We start from the raw sequence: 21,541 nt of genomic DNA on the forward strand, positions 1-21,541 counted from the left end.
ACCTTGTGCGTGATGGATCCGTTGGAGGAGTTTGACCACCTACTGATGTATGACCGCTTTGTGCTTAGATTTTCCTAGATTCAATTGCGGCAACCATCACTTCAAGCTTATTTGCCCTGCGAAAAGTGCAAATCATATGGGATGGCTCGAGAGTCTTGCATCTCTTATAGTTGACGCTATGACAGAACGTGTTACAGCTATAAAATGTTTGAACATACCATTGAGATCAAAGGTTTGCAGGGTTTCAAACTTTTCATATGCAACACAGAAAAGCTTTCTAGCTATTGGCCTGATGTTGAATTCATCAATATCGTTTACTCCAATAATCCGTGGCCCTAGATGTGGCACTGACGCCGGCAAGCAGTTCAGAGATTTATGGGGAGATAAATCTGAAATAAGACATATAGATGGAGATCTGTTTGAGTGTGTTATTTGGGATTCTTCGAAAGATGTTACTTCACAGATAATTGACTATGTCCTCTTAAGGTAGGGAGGTCTGGCAGTCTTTTTGCCCGGATTTGCGCATACTTCTCGCTTGGACTCCATCATTTATTTCAGGAAATTCAAGCTTGCTGATCAAACGGATTTGGGCCTTTGGCACCAAGTATCTTCTACGCGACTCAGTGATCTGCTACGTTCATTTTCGCCTTCCTATGCGTCTTTACGATTCCCTTCTCGAGCGAGTACGCTTCACCTCATTCGCTCTCTCGATCAACTCGATTCAGTCTTGCGGAGTTTTAACAAACATCTTCCTCTAAACATTATGGGTGTGCAAGCTATCTCGGCCGAATTTCGCGGTACTTCCGTTTTTGCACCCATTGTAACTGTGCGTGGTACTGCTCAAAGAAAGTTGAAACCTCTCATGAAAAGTTCATGGCATGATATTCACCATACTCTCCGACCTTTATACGGTAAGTAATGTACGTTTTAGTCAATGTATACTATTGGCATGTACTTGCTTTGAAACCTCTTTTTTTAGCTACAATAAATATCGAAACCTCTAGCAAGTGGCCGCGCGATGATTACCGAGCTTTTTTTCATATGAAGCGTCTTTTTCTCCTTCGCATCAAGGAACTACTCGTTCACATAGGAGTCCCATCTAGAATCGTTCCTTCTGGAATGCTCGACATTTTTATTGTCAGTTTAATTTGTATTATTGTGTGGTTTTTGTGTCAACTACAAATCTAACTTTTATTTCAGAATGGCATAGTGCTCCGTATTGGATTCTGTCAACCTCTGGAACTATCACTCTTGCGACGAAATTGCGATTTAAACCAGCGAAGAAGCTTGAAGACGTCTTCTCAGATCAACCAAAATGATTCCATCAAAGAGCCGGAAACAATACGCAGATGGCTAGTGTTCAATGAATGGCTACCCGCTGTGGCTAGTCAGTTGATGGCCATCTCCAGGAGTCATTTGCATACGTATCCTGAGGCCTGTCGTCTAGTGAAAAGATGGCTCTCTGCGCATGGTTATCCGGTTATCCAATGTCCCGATCTATGCACCGAACCGTATGGACTCGATTCCCAGTTAGTCCACTTGGGTGATGCGGATCTAGGCGCATCACAGTGTCGCCTTTCTGAAATAGCCGCGGAATTGTTAGTTGTTCATGCAGGTGGTTTTACTCCGGCCGTCCAAACTCTCTCTTATTCAGCCGGTTTACCGGATGCCACGAGGGAAAACTTCGTTTCATCCTCACCACTGGCTACGTTTTTGCGTTTCCTTCGACTTTTGTGTGTATTCGACTGGACAAATGATATCCTTTTGGTTGACCTAAACGATGGATTTGTGGGAAGTGAGTTAAAGATTTTTTCCGTGCATTGTACATTATGGAGGTCAGATTATGTTGAGAAACCATAACATGTAACATGTATCAATTTGCAGAGGAAGGTCAGGAGAAAGCCGGTGCCGCGGTAACCACTTTTAAGGTTACTCCACGCGACAAATTGCCTGCGATGGTGATCGCCACCCCACTTGATCTTTCGGGCACTCACTGGACTCTCCAGGGCCCCTCAGTCGAAGGTCTCAAACGTCTTCGGACACTGGCGATGCAATCACATGAACTGCTTCGAGCCATGCTAGTCGCTGGCGCTGAGTTTTCTGATCTAAAGGTGCTGCCTAGTTTACTATCGACTCAAAATAGACCTCATTCATATATTTCTCATCGGGTCGTAATTGATTCTCGGTATTTTGGGCATTTGTGTTCCACGTTCTAGGTCTGTACTTCATTCACGGTGCTCTAGCTATCAACGGAACATCGATGCTCCATTTTGGATTTTTAATTTGAATAGCCAATTACACCTTATCAAGCTGTCACTTCATTCTTCAGTTAAACTTTGCGTCTGTTTACTTGATGCTTTAAAGCTTTTTTTTGGCGCCATTTTTACCGCCAAAATCGTCACTGAACTCGGTAGGAAGTCCCTATCTTTTCCAAACGCTATTGTAGTGATAGCATTACTTGGTATGGCAAAAGCCAAGTGTCAGTGTGGTGTCTGTAAAGCGATATATTGAATGCGCTAAATGATAGTCTGTAGGATCAGAGCTACTGAACGGAACACCGAAACTTCTCAAACATCATATTACGTGCCTTTTTGAGAACAATTTGTGTTGTAAAGACTCATTTTTTGATGTGTAACATCTCGTTCACTGTAGGCAGTCTTTCGACCGGATCTGTCACAGATGGATGTTCTGATCAAGCTCAGACCCTCTGTTTCCAAGACACGCATATTGGAGGCTATTGACCTTGAGGTACCAAGTTGGGCGCTCAAGAAAACTTCTCCAGAGGATGAGAAATTGAAAGCTGACCCGAAAGGCACCGTCCTCACCAAGGAATCTGATCCAGTGACTCTCGACCTCCCCCATCCTGGTGCCAGCTACTGGCCAACAGGTTATCTCTGCGATCCCGTCACTTGGATTCTGCGCCAAATTCAGGTGCGTTGTCTCTACTCTCACTGCAGCCTCGAATTAGCACAAACGCCTTTGTCTTCACTTTAGTCAAAGCTCTGCGTATTTTTGTTTGAGGCACTTGGGCAAAAACGAAGAATGTGAAACTTGCAGCAGTGAAACGGGCATCTTATTTGAAATGGGTGAATTGTCCTTTTTTTTGTCAAATTTTGAAAAATCGAATGCGTAGTCTAACAGCATTGGAAATGCTTTTAGATTGATTCCAGTTCATGCTTATCTATATTTGTTCCAATTATTAAAGCGTGCTGTAAAAGCACTTGTGAAGTTTCACCAACTAAGATGCTTCTGTTGGGGTAAGTTTGAGTCGGTCGTGGAAACAGGTTTTGATGAATTTTTTTTGGGAAAACATGACGAATAAGGTTCTCTTTGTGATTGGCCAGTCGAAGGGATCTCAGTCAAATGAAAGTACTTGGCATGCAAAATTAGTTTATTTGCAAATGAGGAGGTGGTAACGATGTAGGCACGGCTGGAATACGTTGATGTAAGGGACTGATTCCTGGAAGTTGAATGGAGTATCCCATATGCATTATGCTCATAAGAGTTAAGGTATATCTACCGTAAATATTGGCAGAGATAAGCGTAAACCGTTTGCAGTACTGGGATTTTAAGAACTCTGAAATCACAAATGGCTTATTTTGAGGAGTAATCTGACCGGTGGATTCTATGACGGATAATTTGCCTTGCATTGAGGCGATGCGAGTGAATGCTTGCATGGTCGGACATGCGTCAAAGTACTTCCAAATGTACTTTACTTTTACTAGCTACTTGGCTATTTTAACTAGGAATATTCATTGTGTGAACGGGTACACGCGCTCTCCATTGTCTGAGCCTTAAATCATATCCTACTTGGCAGCCTAGGGCCCATCTGACACGCGTCAGGTAGTTACCGAATCTAAAATAGATATTCCAGTAATAGAGTATTGTGTATACCTTCAGGCGAAAATTGACAAATGGGATCTGTTTGAATATATGTGGGATCGTCACTCTGGTCGTTGGATAGGGCTGTGTGTAAAGGATGCTCCAGAATGTGCCCGTTTGCGCGAACTGAAGCCCTTCACTGAGTCGAAACTCTGCATGGCAGGTGGCTTCGCCCGTCACCGTGAGTCCCCTACTGGTTCGATGTCCCTCACTGTGGATATACAGTCGGCCCTGGGGGCTCTACATCTCTGGGCTGTAGAAATGGTAGAGTGGGTGCGGATTCAGCGCCCCTGGTCCTTCAAGCTGCCAGGCGTGGAGGTGCAGGGGCCAGCTGCGGCGGTCTTTTCTTCCGTCACCACTGGAAGGAAGAATTCTTTCGAAAATAGCGATAACGAGAAAAAGGAAAGAAAAGTTAGAAGCTACAGTCCCGTTTTGAAAATCAGGAGAAGAAAAGGCGGTCGTAAAGATCACTCCGAAGCCGAAAAGTAGAAATGCTGAAATGTATAAATTTGTTTCATTTTGTACATATTAATAAAGCTGTAGAAACTAGCTTATTCCCGTCTTTTTCGTACAAGTTAATAAATACAGCTGTAGTCTTGATACAGTCCGCAAATTTGATTGAAAATTTTCGGCATATTTGGTTCGGTAGAATGTGGTATGATTGGTGTCGTAGAACCCCAGGTTTCTGCGGACAAGGGGCTAGCTAGCTCACATCTTAGCCGGATGTAGACCATCTGTAAATGCGTGTGTTTGCGTGTCGCTACATCCACTAGCTGGAGCTGGACGGGCCGCTGTATCACCGCTTGGGTTCGTTTCAGGAGGATTCACTGTTCCCTCTGTATCGTGAATTCAGGTCTTTCATTGGTGCGTATCACTCCCTGTGTAAGTCATGGAGGCGATGTACTATTGTCAAGTGATACTTTGATAACATCCAGTAGCCTTCGAATCCCGAGATGCAACATTTCGAATAAATCGGTGGTTAATGTTTCAATAAAATTTAGATGCTCCCAGCTACCTCGGTTTCAGCATTGAACCTAGAGGCTAGATTTCAAGCTCCTCAGTCAGGACTTGTTAGGCTGCACTTGTAAATGGTTAAACGGTGGGGGTATTTCACTCGTCGAGGTTGCGTGTTGAAATTAGTGTCAAACAGATAAACTTGAAGTCAATCACTGTGCAGAGGTTCTCGCTTCTCATGCACACTTCCCATGCGGAAATTGTCAGATCAAAAGGTTTTATGACCGTGTATGGCTAGGCAGAGAGTTGGCCTATCGGCGATAATACCGTACTACAGGTTGAATCTGAAACTGGTTCAACTAGAAATGCAGCGGTTTCGAATTATAGGAGTTGAAATGTGACCAGAGTAATGTTGGATTGGTTCCCAGGCGTGGCCGAAGCTGCTTTTTGTGCCACCTGTTTGAGGTGAGACGGCGACAGTGGCACTGGCATACGGTGGTGGTTGCAGCTGCGACAGTGGCTTCTAATTTAAAAAGGGTCATATCAAAGTGCAATGATTCATTGATTTATGAGCTAGACACCCTCCAGTCTCGTGCCCTAGTTTTTTACTCATGAGCTCATTTTAGATGTTTCTATCACAAAAGACGATTGTCTATGGCTTAAAACACCAATCCACGTAATTATGATTCTAGTGTGAATGCGATGCACGGAAATTTAGAAATTAAGGAAAAACATTTCTCCCTACCAAGGTGCTAACTAATAGTATAAATTGATATTCTACTAAATGGGTCCAATATTTAAAGAGCTCTTGTTCCATTAAGATGAAAAGATGAAAGTTGCTACATCGTCGTCACAACAGCTATCTCTACTTTGCATTAATAAAAACCACCCATCCTAAAAGTTAAACTAGATGTCTGCAAAGCCTTACTGGGGGCAGAGCCCTAATTTGGCGGTTGTCTTAATCATTGAGTGCTTCAGGTTGCATAACGGCTAAAAAAGTGACAGTATATGGCTAATTCTGAAGTAAGGGTGAATTTATTAGCTATGAGATGTAGGGTAAGTGGAGATGTAATACACACGAGCATATTTACCAAGATTTCGCTTCACGAACAAAAAATTGCAGGGTACCATTAAGCTTCTACCACGACGATAGATGGATGGTCAACAGTGCCAGTTGTTCCTGAACCTAGGGGAGGTCTTGGCAATTTTACCCCCCGTTCCATTTTATTGTTATCAAAAGCAAAGAGTACCACTTCGTAACCACGCTGCTACTTAGCAGCAAATACCTGGGAAAAATCAAGTCTCAGATCATTTATTTTTTTCTTGGAAAGGCGTTATCTTTAGCATTGGAAAATGTTACATGGTATCCCTCCTTTTAAATGGAAGACAGTGGGCACTGAATTGTAGGCTTTAATTACTAGTCCATCAGAGCGCTAATAATTTTCGAAGAGTGATTGCTTTTCTTTAGGTGTGACCCAACATGTTCAGGCTGGTTTTGGCGTATTTTCTCAACCAAAGTATTAGCAGCAATTGCGAGTTTTTTTACCAGTTGAGCTGCCGTGAAAACAAAAGTAAATGAATGTCCCTTTGGTTTACTTGAGATTTTGGGAGGCCGTTGGAGCGAAATCCGCCGCACGTAAAATAAGCGTTTATTTTCAAATGAAAGTAAATGTCACTCGTACTGGTGATAAATGTCGATGAAACACTTATCAAGATAAGAAAAATGACAGAGTAACACCGCAAGCATACTATGTCAATTTAAATTGAAATACGAAACCGGTAGCCTTCAGCATTACTTTTGACACTAGCGAATTTACTCAATAAGTTAGCATCAGAGCAATCTCATGATCCACGAAGATTTTCCTCATAGCGAGTGAGAGCATCTGTGCCATATTTAAATTTCTAGTCAATTTTTCGATCCAAAGACTAAGTAAAAAGTTGTCCCTATGGGAGCAAGTACAATCAAATTCCGGTCGTGCACCAAACATTCCTGATGAAACGATTGATCCGCAAGTGAACTTGTCCATACTTGAATAAAAACGAAGCAAATATCCACATACACGCAAACACAGATTTCCTCCTTTTTCACTTAGCTGTAGTGAACTCCATTCCCGCGACGACGTTCAGTGGACACGAAGCTGACTAGGATGAATCGAAAGTCCCGCTGTGCAGCTACAAGCGCACAGCGATGGCCAACTCTCGTGCATCTACCCCCCGATTAAATGCTGTAGATTCTCGTACTTCACCAACCCTGTACCTAAAAAACTAGCCTAGGATAACCATCGCTACTGTCCACGAGTCAGCCGAACTAGCAAGCGCCACAGCAGCCGGGAACATGCCTAGAGAGCAAGAGGAGCCCACTCCGGCAGCCGGCCTTAGACCTAGGTTTACATTCACACCATACGTTTGATCTGCACGCACACCAGGAGGTATCCACGCCCCGCAGAAACCTGCAACCCGATCAGGCCGCTTAATTTACCCACCTTCCACACTATCCGCTCAGTCTTCACGTCAGGTTAAAAAAGAAGAAGCAAGGTAGGTAGGCGGCACACAACCACCGGGTCACATTGCACCTCTTATCGAAGACAGTTGAGGGCATTCACCAAAAGCACCATTTACCCCAGGATGAGGCAACAAATGTTTTGATTTCATTCACAGCGAACACTTAAGTACTGGAGCAACTAACTAGAAAGGTACTAGTTGCGATGGGAGTAATACAACCCAGCCGATGATAAGATAGATGGTAGTCACTTTTGTTCGTTAATCTACAAGGTAGGACAGCATGATAGACTTAAAAATTGGGAAAGGGGAGTGAGTGGGTGTCGGTGAGACACACAAATCGTCTTGTCAAGTTTTAAAGTATAGGGTTACATACTTCCATAGATAAATGCAACCGTTGTTAGAAAAAACGGCAAGACACCAAGGGGAGGAGCGAAGCAGAGCGATGAACTGAACTGCGCTCGAGCACGTGCTTGTCTGTCCGAGATAAGCGGGAAGGAAACGTAAAAGAACTCATTTACAAAAGGCATCATTGAATCGGTGGATTTGTGTGCGGATGCGCATGTATTATATAGAAGAGTATATGACGTGGGAACTATCGACGGCAGCACCCAAGAGCCGTGCGCAGACGTTCAGAATTCGATTCCGAGGAGGACAAAGGAGGATGGGAAGGGACACAAGGCACCGCTGTCAACTGTACCAGAGGCATGAGGTAATAGAAGGAATGGAAATACTATACAGACGAATTTATTAACCGTGCACGTTCGCACGCGCGCGTCTGTGTCGGAGGGAGGGTGTTGTACGCATACACAAGACAACAAGTAGTAAAAAAATCGCGATTCCCATGGCGTACCTCTGAGTGGGCTGGGGTTCTTGTACGCAAAGGATGGGATAATAATGGATTTTAAAATGCAAAGGAGTGTGCATTATAAAAGCAGATAAAACACCGCAAACGCTCAGACTATCGTAGAGCTGAGTTGGTTCGGATACGGTAGAAGTAAACGGCGCAGTCAACAGATCACCCAAAAGAGTGGTGATTAGAGACATTTTGTTGCTGCTGGGATTGCAACTGCTGCTGCACCTGGGCTTGGAGATATTGATGCTGTGCTTGCACCTAAAACAGAAGTGGTGATGGTTGCATTCTAAAAAAGCTTATTTGATGTAGCAACATAAAAAGGTTTAATAAAATGCAGGAATCAGAAGGGATACACAAAAAGGGACCTCCTTATACTTATCTGGTCAAAATTCATCGGGGTAAATTGGGGCGTTTTATTCGCCCTGAACCTAGAATATTCGTGGTCAATGTTGATGAGTTAACCGTGACGACTGAAGTATTTAGTGAAATACTTCAAATAACCACGGAATAAATACATGATAAGCTAAGCGACAATCATTAAGAGGTTATTCAAAGCAAATATGGCGTGAAAAAGCTATACCTGAACTTGAGCCTGGACCTGCTGTGCATGAAGAAATTGCTGTTGTTGTTGCTGCTGCTGTTGTGCATCCGAAGGATTATTGGGCTGTTGCTGCTGCTGGTAGACGCCAGCTGGGGACGAAGCAGTCCACCTCTGCTGTTGCTGTTGTTGTGCAGTCACGGCAGTCATTTGCTGGGACTGCGCCTGGACCTGTTGGGCCGGCGTAAAAGCTTGAATCATACCTAAAGAAGGAAAGGTAGGCATGAGTTACTCATTTTAACCAACAGATGAGCGACAAGGACTGCATAAAGTTTGGAATCACCAGGTAGCTGATGAGCGGCGGCATAAGCAGCGGAGAGCTGGTGGAGCTGTTGAGGATTGAGGGAATGTTGCTGCTGGCTGACGGTGGGGGAGACAGTTGAAGGAGGTGGTGCTGCTTGAGGAGTGGTGGGGGTGACAGCTGTGGGTGCGGATGAGGCAGTCGCCGTTGGGACCACAGAAAAAGAGGCACCGCTCGCATACATCATTTGTTGGTGTTGCTGGGCCGCGGCCGCCTGCTGCTGCTGGGCTACTGCTATTGCCGTCGCCTGATGTTGAGCTGCTGCGGCCGCTGCAGCCTGTTATACGAAGAGGGGAATTGAAACAATCACCGATCTGCTTTTATCAAATGTGCATTACCTATCCCTTAAATCAGTAGTTTTTTTGGTAATTTTAAGTCGGAGCATTCAGCCAAGATGCACTGACTTTATTGTGGCCTGAGAAATAAGGAAAACTGACTGCCTTGAGCTATTAAATGCAAGAAATATGAACGCAGAACATAATCACAATAAATGGATATTCCGGAACAGCTCAATCACTACCCGTTGGCTTTGATAATATCACTATACACTGTACAGCATACAGCATTGGACGACACGTAAATGAAATAAAGGCACTAAAAACATTACAATGAAAAACAGCTACACCTTTGATTAAAATTTAAGGTTATATTGCATAGTCCTTAGAGAGATGGACTGACGTGCGACTAGGAAGGAAGGCAGAATGACTGAGAAATAGTGAGAGACCATGTAAATTACTGGCGAAAACTAACAATCAACTTCTCATTAAAACGCCCTATCCTGAGAAGGTAACTGGGACGCAGCAGAAACCATACCTAAATTGTCTCCACTTGAACAGATGTAATTTACTAAACACCCCCTTACACCTTGCGGTCGAGAATGTAAAACGGATCATTGGCCAAAAGGCACCGAGTGGGTCATTTCACCCTGCTTTTTCAGAATTTCATCGTCGGTTAGATAATCTCTATGCCATCTCAGCTTTTATAGGAGGATGTGCAAAAATATCCTAGATTATTTACTATTTTTCGACTGCCTCAATAGAGTTAATCGCCAAAAAAGCAGCAATAGACCATTCCTAATATTTCAGGCAATAGTAAAAAAAACCGCGAAAGATCAGACAGTCATGCGGATAAAAGCGCAAGAACACCTCTTTCATTTAAATGTTAAAGCCATCCAGTTACAATGTGATTTTACAGTTATAAAAAACATGAAAACACAACTAATGCTAGTTACGCATATAGACCAAGTAAATCACGGTATATGACCACCAGAACCGTAAAGCCGTGCATAAAATTCCATAAAAATGGAAATATTCTCTCAACCGATGACACCCATATATGCATTAGCCAGGCCCTCTAAGACAAGCGTGAGCGCCAGCCACATCTAAAAAGTCAAAGGACAACGACTTGACATCAAGGTTTACGGCCCCGCACTCGAAGAAGCGCACAGGCTAGAGTCACACGCGCACATGTACAAACGTGGTGACTAAGTCAAGAGTTATTCATGATGGGACGCACGCACGCACATGGGTTGGGGAGAAAGCAGGCGAGCGAACACACCAACGCTTGCATGCATGCACGCACCAAGGCCAAGCCTGTCCGTGTGGGTGCAACGTACGCACGCAAGCGTCCAACTCAGGTGGACTTGGAAGAGACACACGCAAGCGTGCAGCGAGCGCGCATACGCACGCAAACGCACACACATTCAGGTATACGATCGATAAAAGACAGACGAGGGAATAACGCGGGGCACGTCCATTTGGGTGCGTACGCACGCACGCACAAAGCACACAACTGTGCGAACGTGGGGATTGTCTCCGAACGAATTACTTTGACAAGCGTGCGAGCGCATGCACCAGGAGGAGAGGGGCGGGGAGAGGTAAAATTATCGTATAGCAACACAACACTGCAAATTAGTAGAACAGGGGAAGAAACCTCAGCGAGCAAAGGCAAAATTTGTGGTTAGAAGCGCAGACTTCATTGGTTTGCCCGTCATTCACTTAAAAATTACTCACACCAAGCTTATCATAGCAAAAACTCGCTAACTGGTCCAGATATGTTAAAAGATATGACGAATTGGCACTGCAGACATAAACATTTAACCTGAGGCTAACTAGTAATTAATTCGCCAAAAAGTTTACATGTTGTGATTAGGTGTATGGCGATTCATAACGAGTTTAAAATTCAGTGCTCAATCATTTCCAAAATCATAGTAGATGTGCAACAGGTGCATGAACAATAGCACATCAGCGCTTGAAGGCAACATCAACCATTTGCAAAATCGCTTACGGGGAGGCAATGTGATGGAGAAATGCTTATAAGATATGCGTAGGGATTTTACCGAGATAGGTAATAGTCGGCACGCCCAAAGAACACTCATGGCTTTAAAAGCACAAATCAGGCAACTGTAATTTACCATATGGAAGACAATAAAGCCAAACCATTCAAAAAATGAGGGAAAAGTCAGACAGATCTTGCATACTAAATAGAAATTATTGCCAAAAAACCTAGACAGAGGAGCAGTACCAAGGCTACGAAAAACAATAAGCAACAAGGAGTTGGAATAACCAAATCAACCATAAACAAAATGATAGTGAAAAGCATAGGAAAACTAGCTATGTAAATCAGTTTCAGTGAACCTATTTAAAGTTTAGGAGATGAACTATTAACTAAAGGAACAACTTGGTTGTAGAAAGAGATCCCAATTGCAAGTCTGTTAACAAATAACATCTAAACCACCAGGCGTACCATAATGCGCGAAGAACATGTTATTTTAATTATTTCAACAAAACGTCCCCTCGTGGCTTTAGATCTGTGGACGAAAGACAGTGAAACGCTCAAAAATGATACTAAGTATAAAAAGGATAAGAACGAAAAGACAGCAAAACCCTACGACTCTCAATTACCTGCTGCTGCAACTGGATTTGGTATTGGGCCTGCTGCTGTTGCAGCTGAAAATGCTGGGCAGCTTGGGTATATTGTTGATGGAGCTGAGCATTTTGGGCATGATAATGACCGGCCTGAATGCCGTTGTACTGCGCCATAATGCGTTGAGGCGACTGCTGCAAAAGCGCCGTATTTTGGACTAGAGAGCGTGACAATAAATGAAGGGGAAAGTACCTGTGAAACGTGGATTACACTGCATCTGTCTCTGAACTTGCGGAAATCCATAGGCACCCATCTGACCAAATCCCATAATTTGTGTTCCATTGTTACACGCATTAATTTGACCATAGCTACCCATTGCATTGGGCCTCCGTGGCTGAGTAGCAGACTTCCTGACAAGAGCAGGAAGTGTCCGCTCTTCGGGCGGTTTATCAGCATACTCAACAGCCTCAGAAATAACGTGGGATATGACCTCCTCAAGATGGGTAAGAGCTTCTTCGCTCGATTTTAAATGAGAATCATTCTCTAAAAGCAAAAGCCCTCATTATGTACATTCGAACGAGTACATTAAAGCCACCAAATTCTATTAGGAAAACAGGGATACGAAGACCAATGGACATCTCAAAGTTCAGGTACTTCCTCATATACGGCAACGTAGGCATGAGTAAATGAGCAATTAGTGCGGCAATATTAACTGGAAAAAATGTCAATAACCATGCACAGTTATGAATTCGAGAATAGATTTAATGGTACAAAGATGCTCAGGAAGGCATGAAACAAAAATCAAAGGAGAACATCACACAGGTTACATTTGAATAATTCCCAAGCTAGAAATTGTCGGAGGTACGAACCTTGTAAGACGCTGTCAACGTGCTCAGACGTAACAGCCATCATAGCAAAAAGCATAGACCACCTAAATTTTTTACTGACGGCGCTGATGATATGAAGCGAAGCATTTAAACGCAAAACCGCTTTGCTGTTATTCCGATATTCCATCACGGTAGAAAAAAATTAAATGCAAAATCAGAACGATGCGATTTATTTGCTAATTGTTTTGCTGAACATCTTAGTCTAAATGACACAACACCACCACAATTTGGGCCAAAATTTTGCAAATATATCTATTAAAACACTGATTCCATTGCTTAAGTGTGAATGGATATCTTCGAAAATACTCCTAAGTTTTGCCTCTACGCAAATCAGTTTGTAAGTAGAGGTGAATGTGTTAAAACATCCAGTAGTCCACTACCAAAATTGTTGCAAGATCGGGATCCCTGCAAATGCAATAAACGCCCTGGTACCAGATGTCCTCTAAGGTACAGCCAATACAATGTTGTGCCCGGTACCTGTTACCACTCATTTATGCTTAAATGAAGCCGAGATTATTCAAGTCAGTTCTTACGAGAAATAATACCGCAGGTAAACCGTTAGTGTACCAGTATAGTAAATGGACTGTGCCATAGAGTAGAATTTCAAACCACAGAATCCTCATGTAGCAAGCTTAGGCTTCTCTGAAAACGAAATAAGTACACAATACTTAGGCAGAACATATGTACATACTCAACGTGCAGAAGGGTTGGTGGCTACTAACAAGGACCGGAGACCAGCCGAACCGGCCAGGTACAATGGCTAAGACAGAGTGGCCCTTTAACAAAACCGACAGTTATACATGCAATCAGCGTACTAAACCACATGTTTGTCGATACAAATACTCCAGAAGTGCTAAACCTACTCAGCTATCTGTCAAGTTAGTTATGACAACAAGGTGAGATTTTGAAGAAAATGGGTTGTATCTGTTGTATTATGCTGCAATTCCTGATCGTTTATTGTAGTCTCTAAGCTTTCCCTGATTTAAAATAAGTAGAAGTGCACCAGCAATATATGGATGAGCTATGAGGCTATCAAAGCGATTGGGGGCCATACCGCTGATTGGGAGCAAATTCTGAGGAGTTTTAAGTACTTTAGTGGTTAAGCACCAAACTACCAAAATACCAATTCATTGACTTAGTCTCGCCTTTTGAACATCAACCTCGGCGACGGTGCGTTAGAAACTAGCTCGAAAAAGGAGCACCAATCACCGAATTTTCCTGCATGTGAGAAGGCATATGTTTTCAATGTTGATCGTAGATCTTGACAGTTCTATTATAGCTGGCCTTCCATCCACTTTGTGAGTACCACCGGGGGAAGAAATGCGTTAACTACGTACTACTTAAGGATGGACGATGCTCTACAATTCTCTGAAAGCAGTGCTTTTCAATAAAAGACAAGAATTAAGGTAATTTAGCAGGGCTAACTTGTCAGTGCTGCCAAACCGTCTCTCTGGATTCCATTCAGCTGGTAGAAACCTGAAGGACGTTGCTGTTTCACGTTATTAACATTTTCATATGTGTGCCGTAGACAACTTCATCGGGGGTTTTTCCAAAGCCTTCAAGACCACTGTTACCTCGGTGGTTAATAACAATCTTTTAGAAAACAAAATTGAGAAAAGTCCCAAGAATGGACGTCATTTCTACCCTTCTGTTGCAGATCCTGCCATTCACAGTAGGCGGACTTATTCTGCACCGCCACCACTGCTCGCCTCGAGTCATCGCTAACGTCGTCATAAGCCAAAGGAGTGTAGGAAAACATGTTACTAACGTACAAACAAATCGGGTAGCTATTACCATAGCACGACTACCGTAACGCAGAGCGGAATTACAGCCTGTGGGGAATGAAGTCTCCGCATGATTTAACACACAATTAAGCAATACGGCATTACACCCCTACATCCATTTAAGAACGAAACATGTGTTGCCTTTAGACGATACCACTTTCGGCTCATGCAAAAAATGTTGTTTACATTTGAATTTCAAGTTCACGAACACTCCCCAGCACCTACATTGCGATCAATTGATGTATTTTTTGAACTGAACCGACCATTAACCCGTTAGGCACGGAAAGGACTAACATTGTTTTTAAAGTAATTTGCAACAGGCGTTGCTGAATGACAAATCCTTTTACAATGAAAACAACGAAATCCATTCGGCAACTATGCAGCAATCACAGTCCCATAGAGGAAGGTACTGACCTGAGGCCTGTTTGCGGCTGACATGGAGAAACCAACCCTCCCAAAAATGACAACTACTAACGCTGACTTTGTTGAACTGAGGCTGTTTCCACCCACCCGAATGCAACTTAAATGCTTCACCTCGGTGCAGAGCATCTGACTAGAGCATGGTCGATACAGAGAAATCGAAAATTACTTGGCCGATTCCTCTAAATTTCCATGTCCTCTACAACCCCCCCACAGAAAACAGTCTAGCATTGGTCACTTGCATCATAATTGCGTTCAACAATTACTCAAAGATGGAATAGAACGTATATAAACAGGGTCAAGTAGGTGATCGCATCCAAAAAACACAGTCTGCAAGAAAAAAAGATCTCATGACAGCAATAAAGAGGACACAAGTCGGAAAGGTAATAAAATATAAAGGCACTTTTTACTGTAACGAAGTTGATTTCAAATTGGAAACATTGGCTTTCGGTTGAGGAATGAGCGAATTTGGGGACCTATTTCGATGAAGCCACATGAAGTTGCTGATCAAGTGGGATCAAAAGGGGATCTGAACACTGTTTCCGATTCTTGAAGTACAAATGAATGACAAGACAGGCGCATAATATCGTAAGTGATGCGAAGAGGCAGGCGAGGATGAAGTTAATGTCAGCCCGGCTCTTGGATCCTCCATGGCCAACTCGGAACTCACAACGCTCACCAGCCCACAAGTGCTGCGGGCACAGGCATCCTACACACTGCGCCAGGCCGTAGGGATCCCGTGCGCATTCGAAGCAGGAGCCGCCATTGAAGCAAAACCTATTGCAATGACTCTGCTCTGATGCTTTCATCAGAAAAGCTGCCAAAATAGACAACACTACCAGAGTATTTTGCAAAAATATGCACATTAGCACACATGCAGCATTGCACTTATTCGTTAGAGGACAACGTTACAAGAGGATGCTTGAATGAGCGGGTTGCATATAAGATATTGCACAAGCAGAGCAGGTGTTCACTCCTTAAAGTTAATAAGTAAGCAGGTCCGAAACCTATGGAAAGGAATGATATCGGTTTTCAATCACCCAAAGTATTTGGTAATTGTGAAACGCATAAGATTACAGATACTAGACACTATAAGGTGACATGGTCAAAATGTATCATGTGCAATGCTCTGGACGCTATTACGGCGGCGCACAGATTCACGGTGAGTGAATGGGAGCAAGAAACTAGTGGGTGCTGAGTCTCGAGATCAACGACGATCGGCATGTTACTGCACACCACTCTGGACTAGAAATTTGGCAGACGATATGCACCACCAAATTATTATGGAGGGTCGATACACTGTAACTACTTGCGCAGCAGAATGCAAAACAACATAACATCATCATTCGTGCACTTGCGACATTTCATTTATACCATAACATTTTATAGAGATGCCGATGACGAATTGAGCAAAATAAGATTCGCGTTCATATGGCTGGATAGATGGATATAAGGCATAAAAGTTGTGATCAAAGAGAAAGGAACATATAAAAGCGCAAATGTCCAGCCTCATAAAGGAGCACAGTAAGAAATAATGGTTCTTATGAAAACGAAAAATTTAAACAGTAAAACCATGAAGTACAGAAAGCCCTGATCACTGTCAGTAGACAGAAGATAAAACATATAAACAGCAACATAATGTAGGTCAATAGCCACTTAAAGGGACATTTAAGCGCTAGATAATTTTGAAAACCCATTATATGAAGTGGTTCCTGAATGAATGCAATTTGCGGAATAACATGACAATAAAAAAAATCGCAGCTAAGCTCCACAAAATACAAATTTAAAAAAGCGAAGCCCGAAACTTGCGTCAAAAAACCTCTTCCACAGATAAATGAGATGTCGGAAAACAGGTAGTTATGGCAAATTCAGAGCTATGTACTCTATGAAATTTAGGAGTGGGAACGAACCTTTGCAACTTCATCGACATCTAGGTAGGGGATCTCATTATCCAGTTTCGATAGCGATCCAAAAGATGATTTCTAATCGCCTCACTTTTACATCAAATAAAATAACCTATTTTCATATTATTCTATTATTGCGGAAGTATAAAGCTTTGAAGTAGGAAGGGAATATGGAGAATGCACTTCTAAATGAAGATGGAGAACGACTAGAAATCCTCTAATTTAAAATCGGGAAAAATATCATCTCAAATTACCACCAGTTGAATAACTTCGATGAAGTGACAGTTTGATTTACTGAACAGATTCATATCAAACTACGCTAAAAATTGTATTCCCATTGATAACGCAAACTCCATAATCGACTTCAACAAAATATGTTAGGAGATACAATCGCAAACGAAAAAAACACCGGACAAACCAGCTATCAGACTGTAGCTCTTGCGGACAAAAAAAGCGATAAATGAAACCGTATACCAATCAGGGTAAGAAAATTACTAGTACAATATGCATAAAGCCTTGTAAGATGTAAATGTCCCGAAGTTCAAAAAAGAGAGGATAAAATATGAAAAGTGTGCAAACTGATAACCCGAACCCCAAGATGAAAGGAAAACAAACAAGGCGCATTATATTTACTTTTTTTAAAAAAGGAATCTACAAATACTAAGCTATTCCTAAAAACGGGCGTTTACGGTCTTATAAAGTCATAATAGAAGGTAATTCTAAGAAGACAATGAAAACGAAGTTAATAATGTTTAGAAATTTCGGGGTACAGATTGTGCATCAAATATAATTACCGTTTTTCGAGTGTTTTAGTAGGCCGAAAATGCAACATTCCATTAGTATTAGGCAATCATACCAAAAGAAAAGTGATATTTTTATTGAATTCTAAAATTTTGGCTGCAGCCATTAGCTAATTAAAACTGGCTTAGGATTCTCGTTGTATAAACATCGATTAGGCAATGCTAATCCACTCATTTAAGTGAAAGGCAAAATCCACGCAAAAAATAGCTTGTATCATAGATCAGAGTAGTGCGAGCATTTGTTCATCAAAGTAAAATTTGTGTAAGTGTCTAATACTTCAGTTTTCATTATTTACGTCTTTTTAAATCGTCTTTTGATATTATTGTGCAATGAGTTTAGCGCCGGTCTTTCGCTTGTGGTTTTCACATTGTTAAAGCGAGTAGAATGGCCAAATAGGGGCATTCCCCACTGATAACATCTTTAAAAGCGTAGTGATGAGATGAACACATGTTTAGATTGTAATACCATGGTGGTTTATCCCTCGGTGCTGGTGAGGTGCCACTTTTGAACTCTTGAATTTTAATTTTTGTACTTCGCTGGGTGGACCGGTCTTGGGGTCATGCCAGTAGCCCAAACACCTTTGCTGTGCTAAATACATATATTCTGCCCGAGTACTGTGTCTTCTTTTGTCTGCAGGGAAGTCTCGGGACCCTACAAGATTGCACTTGTCCCTTGGGAACTGGTGACAGTTGTTCCGTAGCGATAATTGTGTTAACAAGACGCTTTTATTTAAAAATATGTACCACAACTGCAGGATGAGGCTCGTAGACCTCCTCTTCCCTGGTCCTCATAACCTTAGAACACCCAGGTTGATTTGGCTTCAACATGTTTATTAGGACAATTACGGAACTTGGGGTGGGCGTGGACGCGGAACCGCATCCGGGGTTGCGGAACGTTGACGCCTCAGTCACGAGGCTCGAATTGTCTACCCGCCTACCCTCTCAAAGGCACATTAAAACTATACAAGCTATTGCACAATAGTTCGGATTAAACTCTTGGGTCTTATGTATTTGTATTTCCCATTACATCTGCAACAAATCTGTGCAGATCAAGTCAACACTGCCTTGAGTCAGCTTAAATTTCTATTAATGAGTTTGATTTTGCTGCGCGATTAAGGATTTAAAATTCGATAGCGTGACAAAAGCTGCACATAGTCGAAGGGTGTGTTATTTTTTCTTGCTTTATTTGCATGCCATGACCTTGCAGCCTCGTTTGGAATGTTCTCTGGTTAGTAGGCGATCTGGGTTTTCACTAACGTTGAGGGCTTTGTGATGGCCGTTGATTTGTTGAAGTTCGGTTCTTGCACTGTCTCAAATGTCGTAGATAAATCTACAGTGTCGGTGAAGTCATTTTGGGATGTGAGTCAGCTTGTGTGTTTGTATAATCATGAGTTTTAGTTTTGCCATACTTTGTTCATCTTGGCTCCTAAAGGCAATTAATATTTAGAGCAACAGATTATGACTATTACAAATTACTTCTCTTCGTTGTAAATATACATAGTTGGGTGGTTTGACTGCTTGTGCTAGGGTACACCTTGTGTGATTGCACTGCTCAGGCGTTTTGGATGTGCGTTCTGCCGGCTTCATGCTCTTGAATTGAGCCGGTTTCAGTCCGCTTTCCAAGCCAAGGGGGTTCGCTTAATTGGTATTGGACACGACACCGAAGGTGTTGAGGAGTTTAGAGAGGGACAGTTCTTTTCTGGCGGTAAGTTTTCATCAATGATACCTGTGGGTTGGATTTTTTAGCGCTTAACATCTAATAGTATATTGGCTATGAATTCGTGTTCCTTTGTAGGATTTAGTTCCCGTTTTTCTTACTAATTACTTGATGCTCATTAAAGTGCTTGTGCTCCTGGGGCTACTTTGAAGTATCTGTGCGTTTAGAGCTGTATTTGGACGAGAAGAAGGAAACCTACGCAGTCCTGGGCTGCGGAAGCGTAGGATTAGTTCCTGGAATGTTTTCGCTTATTCAAAGTGCTGGTAGAAACCTTATACGCGAAACAAAGGTATTCGTTAGCCTTTAATGACCTTGTCCCACTCTTATTCATGTACTTAATGTACTTCATTTCTAGGGAAAAAACGTTGTGGGCAATTTAAAAGGTGACGGATGGCAAACTGGTGGTCTGGTTGTGGTTGACAAAGGTAATTTGATCTCTGTGAACTAAGGAACTATTTCTTTGGGTTGTTCTTTGCAATCAAAATTTTTTGTATCCTTATGGAACTTACATAACAAACAACGGAGTTATTTTCCATATTAAATAATGATTCTTTCTGTTTAAGCGGACCAATTTCTTTACATTAGTGTATTAGCTTAAGTTCCATAGAGGCAGGTGAAATATTGCTCTTGTCGAATATGTGATTTTTGACAATTTTATCAAACCTCTGGAGTAACTCTTTTTGAAATTTCAGATGGTAGCCTATTGTACTTTTTCAAACAGACTAAGGTCACCGATAATCCGGATTACGTTAAAATAAAGGAGTTATTCAACCTGAAGGAAGAAGATCTTGCTCCCCTAAAGGGTAACCAACCCAAAGCTGTGTGCAACTAACACTAGAACCTGTTGCTTGTAGGTGTTAGTATTCACCTATTTTTTTGAGGACCTCTCTTTAGTCCCCCTTTTAATGTCGGACACTTCTAAATCTTACTCTAATTTTACTAAGTGCATACTCTTGCTCTTAAACTCTTGGATGGTGACTTGATAAAGTGCCAGTTTAGTAATTAGGACATGTAAGTTATCATTGATCCGCGTTTTATCTTCACATGAGAGCCTTTGCATTAGCTACCTAAACGGCCAGGTTAACTGTGTCTGGTGACTGGCCTTCTTTAGTTTATTTAAATGTCGGAGCGTTCTTTGAGGGAAACTTTGATAGTCAATGAGAGTAAATCGACTGATAATTTCGCGTCGGCCATTGCTCCACTTTCATTCTTCCCTGGGTTTATTGCTCTGCATGCTATTATCCAAGGGCACACTAGAAACTGTTAAATTGGAATGCAGATATATTATCGTGCCTTCCCGATTAATGGTAGAACTGACACCCTGCGAATAGTCCTCATTTGGTTTGGGTTGTTATTTGGCGATTTTAGCCTTCTGCTACCAGGTTTTGTTGTGTCTTTCCTACTAGCTAGAAATTCAATAATAAATTTGTCCTCTCTTTCGGCCTCATTGATGCGATTGAGTTAAATGTATGGTGAAAGTACTTAACTGTCAGCACGACACCAATGAAAAGCAAAGTACGCGGGGTCGGGACGCAGGCTTTACCTAATGTCATTCGCTGACATAACCGGAAAAATCTACACTACTGTAAGATTACGTAGTAATAAACTGTGGCATTCAATAGATTTTAAATTCAGCACTTTTAGGCTTCATTCCCGCCATTTCGGCATAAATGAATTGCCAATTTGTGTAGTCGTCGCACATGATTCTCGTTTAAGGCAATGTATTAATTTAACCGATTTTACTCAACATGGTAGTTTGTGTTCTCATCTGATAGTTGTATGTAGCTACAAAGAAAGAAGAATTGGGTGGAAGCTTCTTTTGCGAAAAGTCTGGTAGTTGAGTAACCAGGCCTCATTTTAATCCGCAAACTAGTAGGAAGTTTAACATAAAAATCACTAGGCTGATTAAACGAAAACTACAGCACGATAAGCGAAAATAGTGGAAGTGGTTGAGGTGTGTTCATAAATGTAGTTTACAAATATTCAACCCCCTGCAAAGCGGAGCACACTATATTTTGTTCAGTCCAAGATATATATATATATATATATATATATATATATATATATATATATA

General features: G+C 42.1%; 3 protein-coding genes across 3 annotated transcripts; 2 read left to right on the forward strand and 1 right to left on the reverse strand. All coding sequences in view use genetic code 11, as the record gives it.

The window, feature by feature from the left end:
• Positions 1-12: 12 nt before the first annotated feature.
• EGR_01661 (Nucleolar protein 6) lies at positions 13-4,371 on the forward strand (the record flags this gene model as incomplete). Its single annotated transcript, XM_024490910.1, has 9 exons — positions 13-47; positions 79-232; positions 269-486; positions 559-911; positions 980-1,137; positions 1,201-1,795; positions 1,885-2,111; positions 2,653-2,931; positions 3,901-4,371. 9 exons carry the CDS (start codon positions 13-15, stop codon positions 4,369-4,371), a joined length of 2,490 nt encoding a protein of 829 aa, XP_024354775.1.
• A 2,588-nt stretch (positions 4,372-6,959) lies between these two features.
• EGR_01662 (Nuclear receptor coactivator 2) lies at positions 6,960-17,782 on the reverse strand (the record flags this gene model as incomplete). The annotated part of the gene is made up of 8 exons (XM_024490911.1): positions 6,960-7,008; positions 8,189-8,442; positions 8,772-8,992; positions 9,073-9,367; positions 11,994-12,172; positions 12,208-12,498; positions 14,487-14,605; positions 17,745-17,782. 8 exons carry the CDS (start codon positions 17,780-17,782, stop codon positions 6,960-6,962), a joined length of 1,446 nt encoding a protein of 481 aa, XP_024354776.1.
• A 1,240-nt stretch (positions 17,783-19,022) lies between these two features.
• EGR_01663 (hypothetical protein) lies at positions 19,023-20,299 on the forward strand (the record flags this gene model as incomplete). The annotated part of the gene is made up of 5 exons (XM_024490912.1): positions 19,023-19,109; positions 19,278-19,455; positions 19,635-19,756; positions 19,823-19,892; positions 20,160-20,299. The coding sequence occupies 5 exons, from the start codon at positions 19,023-19,025 to the stop codon at positions 20,297-20,299; spliced, it is 597 nt and encodes a 198-aa protein (XP_024354777.1).
• Between the last annotated feature and the right edge of the window lie 1,242 nt (positions 20,300-21,541).

The sequence above is a fragment of the Echinococcus granulosus genome (genome assembly GCF_000524195.1).
Source record: "Echinococcus granulosus chromosome Unknown EG_S00006, whole genome shotgun sequence".
Classification (NCBI taxonomy): domain Eukaryota; kingdom Metazoa; phylum Platyhelminthes; class Cestoda; order Cyclophyllidea; family Taeniidae; genus Echinococcus; species Echinococcus granulosus.